General features: G+C 43.8%; 1 protein-coding gene across 1 annotated transcript in view; it reads left to right on the top strand.

Moving 5' to 3' along the window:
- Positions 1 to 15,044, top strand: part of LOC311128029 (dynamin-1-like) — a gene marked incomplete at its 5' end in the record, with an annotated part of 70,979 nt that overhangs the window by 54,778 nt on the left and 1,157 nt on the right. The window contains 5 exons of the mRNA XM_084159969.1: positions 2,312 to 2,421; positions 4,974 to 5,085; positions 7,174 to 7,350; positions 8,232 to 8,473; positions 9,492 to 9,689. Coding sequence (XP_084016095.1) covers positions 2,312 to 2,421; positions 4,974 to 5,085; positions 7,174 to 7,350; positions 8,232 to 8,473; positions 9,492 to 9,689 — 839 coding nt within the window. The remainder of the gene's footprint in view (positions 1 to 2,311; positions 2,422 to 4,973; positions 5,086 to 7,173; positions 7,351 to 8,231; positions 8,474 to 9,491; positions 9,690 to 15,044) is intronic.

The raw sequence follows: 15,044 nt of genomic DNA, 5'->3' as shown, positions 1-15,044 counted from the left end.
TGTTGATACAGTGCCTTGCAAAATTATTCATCCCCCTTGCATTTTTCCTATTTTGTTGCATTACAACCTGTAGTTTAAATGGATTTTTTATGTGGATTTCATGTAATGGACATACACAAATTAGTCCAAATTGGTGAAGTGAAATGAAAAAAATAACTTATTTCAATAAATTCTAAAAAATAAATAACGGAAAAGTGGTGCGTGCATATGTATTCACCCACTTTGCTATGAAGCCCCTAAATAATATCTTGTTCAACCAATTACCTTCAGAAGTCACATAATTAGTTAAAGAAAGTCCACTTGTGTGCAATCTAAGTATAACATGATCTGTCACATGATCTCAGTATATATGCACCTGTTCTGAAAGGCCCCAGAGTTTGCAACACCACTAAGCAAGGGGCACCACCAAGCAAGCGGCACCATGAAGACCAAGGAGCTCTCCAAACAGGTCAGGGACAAAGTTGTGGAGAAGTACAGATCAGGGTTGGGTTCTAAAAAAATATCTGAAACTTTGAACATCCCACGGAGCACCATTAAATCCATTATTAAAAAATGGAAAGAATATGGCACCACAACAAACCTGCCAAGAGAGGGCCGCCCACCAAAACTCACGGACCAGGCAAGGAGGGCATTAATCAGAGAGGCAACAAAGAGACCAAAGTTAACCCTGAAGGAGCTGCAAAGCTCCACAGCGGAGATTGGAGTATCTGTCCATAGGCCCACTTTAAGCCGTACACTCCACAGAGCTGAGCTTTACGGAAGGAGTGGGCAGAAAAAAAGCCATTGCTTAAAGAAAAAAATAAGCAAACACGTTTGGTGTTCGGCAAAAGCCATGTGGGAGACTCCCCAAACATATGGAAGAACATCTCCTTCACTCTGGTCAGATGACTAAAATTGAACTTTTTGGCCATCAAGGAAAACGCTATATCTGGCGCAAACCCAACACATCTCATCACCCGAGAACACCATCCCCACAGTGAAGCATGGTGGTGGCAGCATCATGCTGTGGGGATGTTTTTCATCGGTCAGGGACTGGGAAACTGGTCAGAATTGAAGGAATGATGGATGTCGCTAAATACAGGGAAATTCTTGAGGGAAACCTGTTTCAGTCTTCCAGAGATTTGACACTGGGACGGAGGTTTACCTTCCAGCAGGACAATGACCCTAAGCATACTGCTAAAGCAACACTCAAGTGGGGGAAACATTTAAATGTCTTGGAATGGCCTAGTCAAAGCCCAGACCTCAATCCAATTGAGAATCTGTGGTATGACTTAAAGATTGCTGTACACCAGCTGAACCCATCCAACTTGAAGGAGCTGGAGCAGTTTTGCCTTGAAGAATGGGCAAAGATCCCAGTGGCTAGATGTGCCAAGCTTATAGAGACATACCCTAAGAGACGTGCAACTGTAATTTATGCAAAAGGTGGCTCTACAAAGTATTGACTTTGTTTTTTTTTTGTTTTATTTCTTGTTTGTTTCACAATAAACAATATTTTTCATCTTCAAAGTGGCATGATTTAGGCATGTTGTGTAAATCAAATGATACAAACCCCCCTAAAATCCATTTTAATTCCAGGTTGTAAGGCAACACAATTCAATATTACTTTTGTAATACAGTAAATAGCCTTAAGTTAAGGCTATCTGACAAACTAATGTAACATTAAAACTTAAAATGAGGAACATTCATGGCCACATTTTGAGGTTACTGTAACTATAAATGCCTTCTTATGTAATCATAGAAAGTGTACATGTTCAAGATAGCATGCATAGTTCATCTCAGGTCTGTGGAGATCTTCACAATTTATGTAATAATCTGTGCAGAATCTCGAACGCATTGATCAATTGTACCATGCACTTTTAATGTAAACTGCAATCCAGGTAATTTAGTTCTGCTATTAGAGGAAGCACAGGGATACACATTAATCTGTTGTATAAATAAACAAAATATCTGACATTGTATTCACATTTGAACTTTGCTGGGCTTTTAAATGGTTGAAAGTGCAGTGATAGACATTTGGTTGACAACTAAACCAAAATTCTGACATTGTTTTTTCATTGGAATTTGTTTGTGCTTTTAGATGGTTGAATCATAGTGATACACATTTTTCTTTCTTTCTTTCTTTCTTTCTTTCTTTCTTTCTTTCTTTCTTTCTTTCTTTCTTTCTTTCTTTCTTTCTTTCTTTCTTTCTTTCTTTCTTTCTTTCTTTCTTTCTATCTGACTCTCTCTCGCTCTCTGTCTCTGTGAGTGTGTGTGGGTTCATACTTTAGACTACCGTCTCTAACCTGTGTATTGTTTACTCTGCCTCCTGCAGGAGAAAGAGAAGAAGTACATGCTCCAGGTGGACAACCTGAGGCTGAGGGATGTGGAGAAGGGCTTCATGTCCAGCAAGCAGATCTTTGCCCTGTTCAACACGGAGCAAAGGTACGTTCTTAAGTGGACATTTCATATTTTCATGTCAGATGTTTTAAGCTAATTTATGGAATTTCTTTCCTTCTTAATGCATTTGAGCCAATCAGTTGTGTTGTGAGCCAGTTAAGTATACATTATTTGGGCTTTGAGTAAAGCCAGTGTGTCTACAGTGGCTTGCGAATGATGCTGCCCCCACCATGCTTCACTGTGGGGATGGTGTTCTCGGGGTGATGAGAGGTGTTGGGTATATATATACAATCCTCTTCTGGATCATCCAAATGCACTCTAGCAAACTTCAGACGGGCCTGGACATGTACTGGCTTAAGCAGGGGGACACGTCTGGCACTGCAGGATTTGAGTCCCTGGCGGCGTAGTGTGTTACTGATGGTAGGCTTTGTTACTTTGGTCCCAGCTCTCTGCAGGTCATTCACTAGGTCCCCCTGTGTGGTTCTGGGATTTTTGCTCACCGTTCTTGTGATCATTTTGACCCCACGGGGTGAGATCTTGCGTGGAGCCCCAGATCGAGGGAGATTATCAGTGGTCTTGTATGTCTTCCATTTCCTAATAATTGCTCCCACAGTTGATTTCTTCAAACCAAGCTGCTTACCTATTGCAGATTCAGTCTTCCCAGCCTGGTGCAGGTCTACAATTTTGTTTCTGGTGTCCTTTGACAGCTCTTTGGTCTTGGCCATAGTGGAGTTTGGAGTGTGACTGTTTGAGGTTGTGGACAGGTGTCTTTTATACTGATAACAAGTTCAAACAGGTGCCATTAATACAGGTAACGAATGGAGGACATAGGAGCCTCTTAAAAAAGAAGTTACAGGTCCGTGAGAGCCAGAAATCTTGCTTGTTTGTAGGTGACCAAATACTTATTTTCCACCATAATTTGCAAATAAATTCATTAAAAATCCTACAATGTGATTTTCTGGAAAAAATATTCTCAATTTGTCTGTCATAGTTGATGTGTACCTATGATGAAAAATACAGGCCTCTCTCATCTTTTTAAGTGGGAGAACTTGCACAATTGGTGGCTGACTAAATACTTTTTCCCCCCACTGTATGCACGCACCACTTTTCCTTTATTTACTTTTTAGAATTTATTGAAACAAGTTATTTTTTTCATTTCACTTCACCAATTTGGACTATTTTGTGTATGTCCATTACATGAAATACAAGTTCAAATCCATTTACATTACAGGTTGTAATGCAACAAAATGAATAGTTTTGCAAGGCACTGTATGTATGCAGATGATTCAACACTATACACGTCAGCTACCACAGTGACTGAAATGACAGCAACACTTAACAAAGAGCTGCAGTTAGTTTCAGAATGGGTGGCAAGGAATACGTTAGTCCTAAATATTTCAAAAACTCAAAGCATTGTATTTGGGACAAATCATCCGCTAAACCCTAAACCTCAACTAAATCTTGAAAGAATAATGTGGAAATTGAGCAAGTTGAGGAGACTAAATTGCTTGGACTAACCCTGGATTGTAAACTGTCATGGTCAAAACATATTGATACAACAGTAGCTAGGATGGGGAGAAGTCTGTCTATAATAAGGCGCTGCTCTGCATTCTTAACAGCACTTTCAACAAGGCAGGTCCTACAGGCCCTAGTTTTGTCGCACCTGTACTACTGTTCAGTCGTGTGGTCAGGTGCCACAAAGAGGGACAATTGCAATTGGCTCAGAACAGGGCAGCACGGCTGGCCCTTGGATGTACACAGAGAGCTAACATTAATAATATGCATGTCAATCTCTCCTGGCTCAAAGTGGAGGAGAGATTGACTTCATCACTACTTGTATTTGTGAGAGGTATTGACATGTTGAATGCACCGATCTGTCTGTTTGAACTACTGGCACACAGCTCAGACACCCATGCATACCCCACAAGACATGCCACCAGAGGTCTCTTCACAGTCCCCAAGTCAAGAACAGACTATGGGAGGCGCACAGTACTACATAGAGCCATGACTACATGGAACTCTATTCCACATCAAGTAACTCATGCCAGCAGTAAAATTAGATTTACAAAAACAGATAAAAATACACCTTATGGAACAGCGGGGACTGTGAAGCAACACAAACATAGTGTTCCTCTGTAGTAGTCCTCTGTAGCTCAATTGGTAGAGCATGGCGCTTGTAACGCCAGGGTAGTGGGTTCGATCCCCGGGACCACCCATACGTAAAAATGTATGCACACATGACTGTAAGTCGCTTTGGATAAAAGCGTCTGCTAAATGGCATATTATAATTATATTATAGACACTTGCATACAAACACACGATAACATACGCACTATACACACATGTACACATGGATTTTGTGTCATTGATATGTGGTAGTAGAGTAGAGGCCTGAAGGCACACACTTAATATGTTGTGAAATCTGTTATGAATGTATTGTAATGTTTTTAAAATGTATAACTGCCTTAATTTTGCCGGACCCCAGGAAGAGTAGCTGCTGCGTCGGCAGCAGCTAATGGGGATCCATAATAAATACAAATTTAAATGATGCCCCTGCACACACACACACACTCAGAGTTGCCCCTCTGTGTCCACAGGAATGTATATAAGGACTACCGTCAGCTGGAGTTGGCCTGCGAGAGTCAGGAGGAGATAGATGGGTGGAAGGCCTCCTTCCTTAGAGCTGGAGTGTATCCTGAACGCGTCACGGTACGAAACACACACACACACTGGCATAGACCTTCACATTTTAGTCAGTAACTCCACCAGTCCAAAACATGTTGTTGATTGTGATGATGGTTTGCTTTCACAGTACTAGTAGAGTCAGTCATTTAATGTTCAACACCATCTCTGGGGCTGCAGGTAGCTTAGTGGTTCAGAGCGTTGTGCCAGTATCGCTGGTTCTAATCCCCGAGCCGACTAGGTGAAAAATCTGTCGACGTGCCCTTGAGCAAGGCACTCAACCCTAATTGCTCCTGTAAGTCGCTCTGGATAAGAGCGTCTGCTAAATGACTAAAATGTAAATCTCTCTCTGTCCCTGTCCCTCTCTCTCTCTGTATGTCCTTTGTTGCTGTTGGACCCAATAGGAGAAGGAGGGCAAGGTATGTGCTTTGTGTCTTGATGTCTATTCCAACTCTTCACCCCTTTTACACAGTTTTCTCTAGAGCTTTGCTCAAGCTACAGAGGTATGATCTTAATTTGATCACTCTTTTTCAAACTTGTAGTGTATTTGAGGTTTAAAAAGGCTTCTAAAGTTTGTCTTTTCCACTTTAAAATATCAAACTTGATTTGCCCTAACGAAAAATGTATCAACCCTTACAAAACATGTCCATTAATTATAATCCACATAATAATTCACATTTCCTGTTACTGCAGGTTTATTTTCCTGCTGTAGCAAACTGGCTCAAATTAAGATCCTACATCTGTAGTGTTGCCAATTTAATTTGATACTGAACTCTGATTGGCTCTAATGATTTATACAGTGCTGCGCCTCCTCTCTCGTCTCGCCTCATTGGCTGTTTCTAATCAACAGCCCAGTCATTCATCATTCGAACCAGGCCAGGAAGTTCAAATGTCACTCTCATCAGGGTTCTGCTATAGCTGTATAGTACAACCATCTGATTGTAATAGGCTAAGCAAATAAAGGAATTAGCATTGGGGCATGAGCCAAGAGAAAGTGGTAGAGACAGAGAGATGTTGTCTCCAATGGCTCCCCACAGTGATTTCACAGACTACGCAAACAGAGCCAAGGAACTCCATTTGCGTGGCGTTCCAAAAATTCAGCCACACAAAAGTACGTAGAACTACGTAGATAGCTACACAAATGAAGCTCTGTCGGATCCGTTAGGGATCCGTTGCATCGACTGTGTGGAGCCCTGGCTCAGTGTGAAATTATTTCTCTATAGTGACAGTTTAGGAGTGCTATTTAGTGGATGTTATTAATTATCTGTGATATTAAGGATTGTTTCACTACTTGTTGTGATTAGAGAGCTCAGAGGGGGCAGATTTTTCCTGTACAAAAAAGTACATATACTGTATATTAAAACAATTATAATAATAATAAAAAAATTATCTGTAATACTACTAGCCACTTAGCAATTTTATGAAGTTGACTTTAGCTAGCCAAATAGGTTCCCAATCTACCAAGAAGCCATTTCAGGCTATTAAGTTAGAGTAGCTAGCTAGTCTAACTATCTTAGCTGGCATGCCTGCTGGTAAGATTAGTAACATGTACTGAATAAGACTCACATTCCTTTCATTATTTTACCCAGATTTTAGCAGAGATGCAGAGAAGCATATTTAGTTTCTTTAAAAAAAGAACCACAAGTCAGGAGGATACAGACAGCTCAAGAGGTAGGCTTAGATATACATATATATTTTTTTTATATACATAGAATTAAGCCTAATGATTATGGCTCTAGATTGCAGGAATAAGCTGTTTCCGGTGTTTGAAAAATGCAAAATTCTCAAACGTATGGACCTAGCCCCCTTCCAGAACCCCTCCTCTAGGCATCCTCACGTACTTTGTGCTTCCTCAGAATTTTGGGGTGCATGACGCCCCTGAGAGGGCTCCTTCTTTCTCCACTCAATATTTCTCTCTTTCTCTTTCTTTTCTCCCTCTCCCTGTCCCTCTCCTTTTGCATCTCCCTCTCCCTCCCCCCTTCTCTCTGTCTCTCTCTCTCTCTCTCTCTCTCTCTTTCCATCTCATTCTCCCCCTCTTTCCCTCTTCCTCTCCCTCTCCCTGTCCACCTCTCTTCCCTTCCCTCTAATCCCCTCCTCCCTGGTGTTGTCCACCAGCAGAGTGACAGTGGAGATGGAGAGAACGGCTCAGATAACTTCATGCACTCCATGGACCCCCAGCTGGAGAGGCAGGTGGAGACCATCCGCAACCTGGTGGACTCCTACATGGCCATCGTCAACAAGACCGTCAGGGACCTCATGCCCAAGACCATCATGTACCTCATGATCAACAATGTGAGTCCCACTCCCCATTGGTCACTTTAGACTAGTGGTGTCAAAGTAATCTTCTGGAGGGCCAGCTGATTCACACCAGCTGATTTTTTTATGAAAAAATTTATGCACTCACTAACTGTAAGTCGCTCTGGATAAGAGCGTCTGATAAATGACTAAAAATGTAAAAAAATATATACAAAAATGATTTTCATCATTGTCTTTTAATCTGTGTCTGATTGGTTTAGACTTAGGAAACCAGCAGTCCTGTGGAATCTCTAGCCAATCAGCGACAAGAATGGATCAAATAAGGGCTCGATTCAATCAGATCCGCTTTAGCCGACATCCGCATAGCGGTCGTTTTGATGGTGTCGGAGGTGGAACTGTGTTAGAGCTGTCAAATCCACAAGTAGCTTCCGGCATTACACCTAAAGCAGACATTGCCATTGGCTGCACGAAGTTGCATTAACAGAAATCCCAAGCAGCCTTGTTTACAAGTTTGAACACTGGAATCTGAGATGTATTCTACACCTCGATTAAGATGATAGAAATCTTAATTCTTTTGTTTAATGATCTTTCAATTTGAGCATCAATATTTCTATAATGACTACACTTTCTCGTTCTGAACTTCTAACACGAGTGGGAAGGGTTTGGCTTCATGACAATGATTGCAAAAGCAGCTGCTCACCGATTTGACGGTTCCAACGCAGTTCCACCTCCGACACCGCCAAAACATCCACTATGCGGCTGTCTGTTATCGCCGGTTAACGCTTGATCTGATTGAATTTAGGCCTAAGTGCAAAGGAGGAAGAAAAACCTGTCATCTCCACCGCAACTCTTTGTTATTGTTGTAAACAAAAACGTACATCTCCAAATCCCCGCCTCTTCCCCCCTCCTTCACACAGACCAAGGAGTTCATCAACGCGGAGCTACTGGCCAACCTGTACCACTCTGGGGACCAGAACAGCCTGATGGAGGAGTCCCAGGAGCAGGCCCATCACCGCGACGAGATGCTCCGCATGTACCACGCCCTGAAGGAGGCCCTGAACATCATCGGAGACATCAGCACCACCACCATCACCACCGCCATGCCACCACCCGTAGACGACTCCTGGCTGAGGCCGGGGGGAAACAACTCCGGGGGCAGGTACGGATGGAGGGAGAGCAGGAGGGTGGGGAAATGGGGGAGAGGGATGGAAGGAGGTCAATTGCTCTGGAGGCAGGTACGGATGGAGGGAGAGCAGGAGGGTGGGGAAATGGGGGAGAGGGATGGAAGGAGGTCAATTGCTCTGGAGGCAGGTACGGATGGAGGGAGAGCAGGAGGGTGGGGAAATGGGGGAGAGGGATGGAAGGAGGTCAATTGCTCTGGAGGCAGGTACGGATGGAGGGAGAGCAGGAGGGTGGGGAAATGGGGGAGAGGGATGGAAGGAGGTCAATTGCTCTGGGGGCAGGTACGGATGGAGGGAGAGCAGGAGGGTGGGGAAATGGGGGAGAGGGATGGAAGGAGGTCAATTGCTCTGGAGGCAGGTACGGATGGAGGGAGAGCAGGAGGGTGGGGAAATGGGGGAGAGGGATGGAAGGAGGTAAATTGCTCTGGGGGCAGGTACGGATGGAGGGAGAGCAGGAGGGTGGGGAAATGGGGGAGAGGGATGGAAGGAGGTCAATTGCTCTGGAGGCAGGTACGGATGGAGGGAGAGCAGGAGGGTGGGGAAATGGGGGAGAGGGATGGAAGGAGGTCAATTGCTCTGGGGGCAGGTACGGATGGAGGGAAAGCAGGAAAATTGAATAATAATAATAATAATACAAAATATATGCCATTTAGCAGACGCTTATCCAAAGTGACTTACAGTCATGTGTGCATACATTTTACATATGGATGGTTCCGGGGGGAATAAGGGAATGGAAAGGAGAGGATGAGGGGAGGAGGACTGGATGCTCAGTAATGTTTTTTCTTACCATGACCATGACACTCCTCAATGTTTCGTTACACTGGTGTTGTGGCCTCCCCTGCTGGTGTGTAAGAGAACTGACTGCCAATGCACTCTCTCTCTCTTTCTCTCTCTCTCTCTCTCTCTCTCTCTCTCTTTTTCTCTCTCTCTCTATCTCTTTCTCTCTCTCTCTCTCTCTTTCTCTCTCTCACTCCCTCTCTCCCTCCCCCCTCTCAGGTCTCCAGCCGCCAGTCCCACTCCAAATAGAAGGGCTCCCCCAGGTCTTCCTGGTCGCCCTGTCTCCCGTGGCTCAGCGCCTGGCCTCCCTCCTGGCCCCCCTGTCCCCTCTCGCCCGGGGGCCTCCCCGGACCCCTTCAGTGGGCCACCCCCATCAGTCCCCTCCCGGCCTAACCGTGCACCCCCTGGTGTGCCCAGGTGAGTGGAACCGAACCAAACGTTACATCTCAACGCAAAAGTAACCAAGTCTATCAATGTATAACACTACAATAGGTCCTACAGGGAGACAGACACAAGCCATTGAGGTTTTGTAAGGGATACTATGAGAATGATGACAAGGAAATGACATCCAAGCTGAAGTGTCAATGCTATGTGTTGCTAAGGGGGATATGAAGACGCCAGGAGGGTTGATGGAGGTAAATGAGAGTTGAGAGCATGTTGTGATAGAGGATAGATCCATATAGATAGAGGATGTCAGGTCCAGGAGATGCTGCTGGCTAGAGAACAGATGGGTGGTAGAGGGAGGACGGACGAGAGGCATGTCATAGATTGATCCCCTCCAAAAGCCCACCCCTGTAGTAAAACAATGCCACATACAAGATCACACACTGCTTACAGTGCATTCGGAAAGTATTCAGACTCCTTGACTTTCCCCACTTTTTGTTACATTAGAGCCTTATTCTAAAATGTATTAAATAGTTTTTTCCCCTCATCACAATACCCCATAATGACAAAGCGAAAACAGGTTTTTAGAAATGTTTGCAAATGTATTATATAAAATGTACATAAGTATTCAGACCCTTTGCTATGAGACTCTAAATTGAGCTCAGGTGCATCCTGTTTCCATTGATCATCCTTGAGATGTTTCTACAACTTGATTGGAGTCCACCTGTGGTAAATTCAATTGATTGGACATGATTTGGAAAGGCACACACCTGTCTATATAAGGTCCCACAGTTGACAGTGCATGTCAGAGCAAAAACCAAGCCATGAGGTCGAAGGAATTGACCGTAGAGCTCCGAGACAGGATTGTGGGTACCAAAACATTTCTGCAGCATTGAAGGTCCCCAAGAACACAGTGGCCTCCATCATTCTTAAATGGAAGAAGTTTGGAACCACCTAGACTCTTCCCTGAGCTGGCCGCCTGGGCAAACTGAGCAATCGAGGGAGAAGGGCCTTGGTCAGGGAGGTGACCAAGAAGCCGATGGTCAATCTGACAGAGCTCCAAAGTTCCTCTGTGGAGATGGGAAAACCTTCCAGAAGGAAGGCAACGCAGGAGTGACTTCGGGACAAGTCTCTGAATGTCCTTGAGTGGCCCAGCCAGAGCCTGTACTTGAACCTGATCTAACATCTCTGGAGAGACCTGAAAATAGCTGTGCAGCGACGCTCCCCATCCAATCTGACACAGCTTGAGAGGATCTGCAGAGTATGAATGGGAGAAACTCCCCAAATACAGCCGTGCCAAGCTTGTAGCGTCATACCCAATAAGACTTGAGGCTGTAATTGCTGCCAAAGGTGCTTCAATAAAGTACTGAATAAAGGGTCTGAATACTTATGTAAATGTGATATCAATCTTTTATTTTTAATACATTTGCAAAAATATATAAAAACCTGTTTTTGCTGTGTCATTATGGGGTATTGTGTGTAGATTGATGAGGGAAAAAAACAATTTAATCAATTTTAGAATAAGGCTATAACGTAACAAAATGTGGAAAAAGTCAAGGGGTCTGAATACTTTCCGAAGGCACTGTATACACACGTATACACACACCTGATATATTTTCTACTTACGTTGTTTTTTACTGACATTACTTACTGCCAAGAAGGTTTTTAGTATTACCAACTTACATTTCCTACACACTAATATAACCATACTTGTAAAGACCTTAACAGCTTTAAGCACTTTTACCACTTTTTACTAGCAGTGGCCTTTGCTAGAATCTATGGTTTTGTAGTGGAGACCTATCCTATATCCCACGCTCTTAGTCTTTCTAGTTTAGGAATAGTGTCTCTTGTCTACTCAATCTCTCCATGTGGCAATAAACAGAGAGAGAAATAGAAAGGGGAGAGTGGGATTCTTTGATTTTTTTTGTTCTCTGTTCAACTGTGTCTGCACTGCTAATGTTTGCCTTGTGTTTGCCTGTGGTTGTAAGCTAATGGACACTGTACTGATCTGATGTGAACTCACGGTCAGGGCAGCAGCTTGCCTTACTGAGGGAGACACACACGTTGCCTGACACTGCTCTCGTTCACACATACCCTCAACCGTCCTAATAATGCTTTCACAATGACTTTAAGCCATGTTGGAACCAATAACCCGAAATCAACCACTAAATAATGGTCCAAATCTGAATGGTCCAGGGTGAGAGCATAGCCTTGTCATGTGACGTGGGTCTCTCCTGCACTGTAACCTGTATGAGTTTGTTTGCACTCCTCTTCCTGTCCTCCTCACCCTATCTCCTTCACCACACCTCTATCCCACCGTTGACTATGGTTCCTCTTTCAGAATCACTATCAGTGACCAATGAGGACTAACGCTTCTGGTACGTTTGGTACTACTCACCATCATCATCTTCATCATCCTCTTCCTCATGCTGCGTTCTCTTAGATCCTGTCACCTCACTGCATGCCACAATCCCTCTCTCCTTTTCTTTCATGTTTTTCTGAGCCCTCCCTAATGCCTCTTTTAGCACTGCAGACAAACATACATGAGCACACACAGCTCACAGTGTGTTAGTGTCACTGTGTGTGCCACGATGGTTTTGTTATTGTCCACTGAAATCCTTGAAATCCTTTTATTCTGGTTTGAGGGTGTATGTTTCAGTTGGGATAGGTTTGAGTTGAAAAAAGTCAGATGATTCCTCTAGATACACACACGCATACACACACACGCATACACACACAGGCATACACACACAGGCATACACACACAGGCATACACGCAAACGTGCACGCACACACCTGACCAGAGCTTCCCATTTGGGGTCAGAAGTCAAAGGTGATGGGTTTGTGTCAGTGTTGTGTGTTGCCTCATGACATCTCACCCATCCCCAGCCTTGTTGTTTGGCGGCGTGACACTTTCCTGTTCTGTGTTTTTCCTGTCTAGATGTCAACATAGGATTCATTAGAGGATAGGGAAGCTGTTAGAAAGGCTATACTGTGGGTGGTAATAATGGTTTGAAAAGGGTATGTAATGTCTAGTTAATGTCTATCCAACTAGCTATTCTGACGGTCATTATCTATGTTATGCTGCCACCCTGTCTCCTACAGTTGTAATCTGTTTTTTAGAATTGATGCTAATTAGCCCCTCCTTTGATAGTGAAGTAAAGATAGCATAACCTTGAAGATCATAGCAGAACGACTATGGAGATTATAAAATGTGTTATATCTTTGGTAGCAATTATAATTACACAGCTCCTGAGGGTTGACATTCAACCCTCTATCTCTCATGTTTTGCATGCAGATTGGGTTGAAAGAGGAGAATATTATGGATGATAATATAATGGAGCTATACTGCCCTCTTCTGGGCCCCAAAACAACTGCTTGTCACCAATGGAAACTTTATACTGTATATTTATTCTAAGACAATCATTAATGAAGACAATCAAATCTGCAGGAAAGACTTGTATGTTAGTGTGTTACCTGTTTTGTCTGGCTGTCATCTCCCACACTGTCCCATGAAGCTGTGAATGTGTGTGTATGCGTGCGTGTTACCGGACCTTTGTGCGTGTGTGAGAGAGAAAGAGCCTGCATATAATTTGATGTTCAATAGGGGAGCTGAATGTGCAATTACAAAAGAGTGTAAGTATACTTGACTGTATGGTGTACAGTGATGTTGAGTATTACCGCTTGCCCGTGGGGGGAATGATACCCAGACAGAATGACAGTCCTAACTCATCTCTGTCTCTGTCTCTGTGTTTTGTCTGTGATTGTGTCTGTGTGTCTGTTCATCTGTGTGTGTATCCATGGTCCTCTTGGCAGCCGAAGACCCCCTCCCTCACCAACCCACTAAACTACTGAGCCCCCCTTCCCTCCAACCCACCGCCTATCCCATGGCAGAGAGACCAAGAACTGCAGAGCAACCTACCTACCTAGATCTGACCTAGATCCTTCTTCCTCCTCTTCCTTCTCTACTAAATGACACGGTCACGTCACACACGCACAAACCCACACCATACACACACAAACACACTGTATACCCCCAATACACAGAAATGCATTCACCCTCCTCTGCATATAAAGGTCCATTGTAGGACCTGTACACCTGTAAGTAGTCGCACACTTAAATGGACAGGGATATGCATGGGTGGATTCAGCAAATATGGACGAGAGGGTTAAGAATGCTATGCTGAAATATGTTATTTCTCACCCTCCCCCTTCAGATGGGTATTTCTCTTTCTTCCTCTCATATCTGAAAGATTTTTTTGATCATTTTGGATATTGATAATGATGTTTTTTTTGTGCTGTTGGACACTATTCTATGTGTTGATGCATTATCCGTCTATCTAGCAAGGGGGAGTGGATCAGAAGAGATAACTGCATCTGAAAAACAGAGTTATTTTCTATGATCGTCATGATCCATACTGGTCCCTAAAGTCACAGGCTAGGACACACCTGACATAGATGGGCAAGTAGGAAAAACACCTAGAGAAAATCTACATTTCATAACCAACAATGACTGTAATGTGTCACAATGTAATGTGGTATCTATCTCACTGCACTTAGATTGTGTATTCTGTTTATTATGATACGTTGATTGTGTCCTTTTATATCTAATATCACAACAGTGACTCCTAGCCTCTGAGTTTGGGGAAATGTTCTCTCATTATGTTTCATTCACTTGTTCGTCCTTCGCTTCATCTGGCTTCATTATGTCCTCTTTCCTCTATTTTTCTATTTTATTCTGCCTCTTTTCAACGAACAGCCGGCCATGCAAGGGTGGGCCCTCTCGCCCTGAGAGCCCCCTGCCTCCTTCTGACTCCTAGAAGCCCCCCTCCTCTGACATCCCCTTCCACCAAACCTCACTATCCTTCACACCAATCAGAGACCTCAGCAGCTCTCCACAACAGCCTCCCTCTAAACAAGGGAGAGGGGGAGCGAAGAAATAAGAAATTGCCAACCCCTTTATCTCCATGGGTCTATGTCCTACGCCCTTCTGTAGACACTAGGCCTTCTGTCACTCTGAAGGCCCACTCTTATGTTGTGCTAACCATGATGATGATGTATTGTATTACTGTATCTGCATGCAATGACACACGTTCAGGTGCTCAGACTAACTGTGATCTGGTGTATATCAGTGTAAACTCCTCCACAACCAGCTCCCTAAGGCACATGCTGCTCTCTTTGCTTCAACCTCTGTACCCATGCCACAGGTGCTGGGGGAGTTGTGAACTCAAGGGTCTTCCGCTAAAAACTGTGGCCCAACATTGTCGTCTGTCTGTCTCTTCTTCTCCTCTCCCATTTGTCAATGAACCACTTCCATACTAGTGAAACTCAGTACCATAGCGAGGCGGGATCTAAATAGGAAGTGCAATATGTTATTATTGGACAGCT

The sequence above is a fragment of the Coregonus lavaretus genome, assembly GCF_964263955.1.
Source record: "Coregonus lavaretus genome assembly, chromosome: 4".
NCBI lineage: Eukaryota > Metazoa > Chordata > Actinopteri > Salmoniformes > Salmonidae > Coregonus > Coregonus lavaretus.
This window is presented reverse-complemented; position numbering and strand designations above follow the sequence as displayed.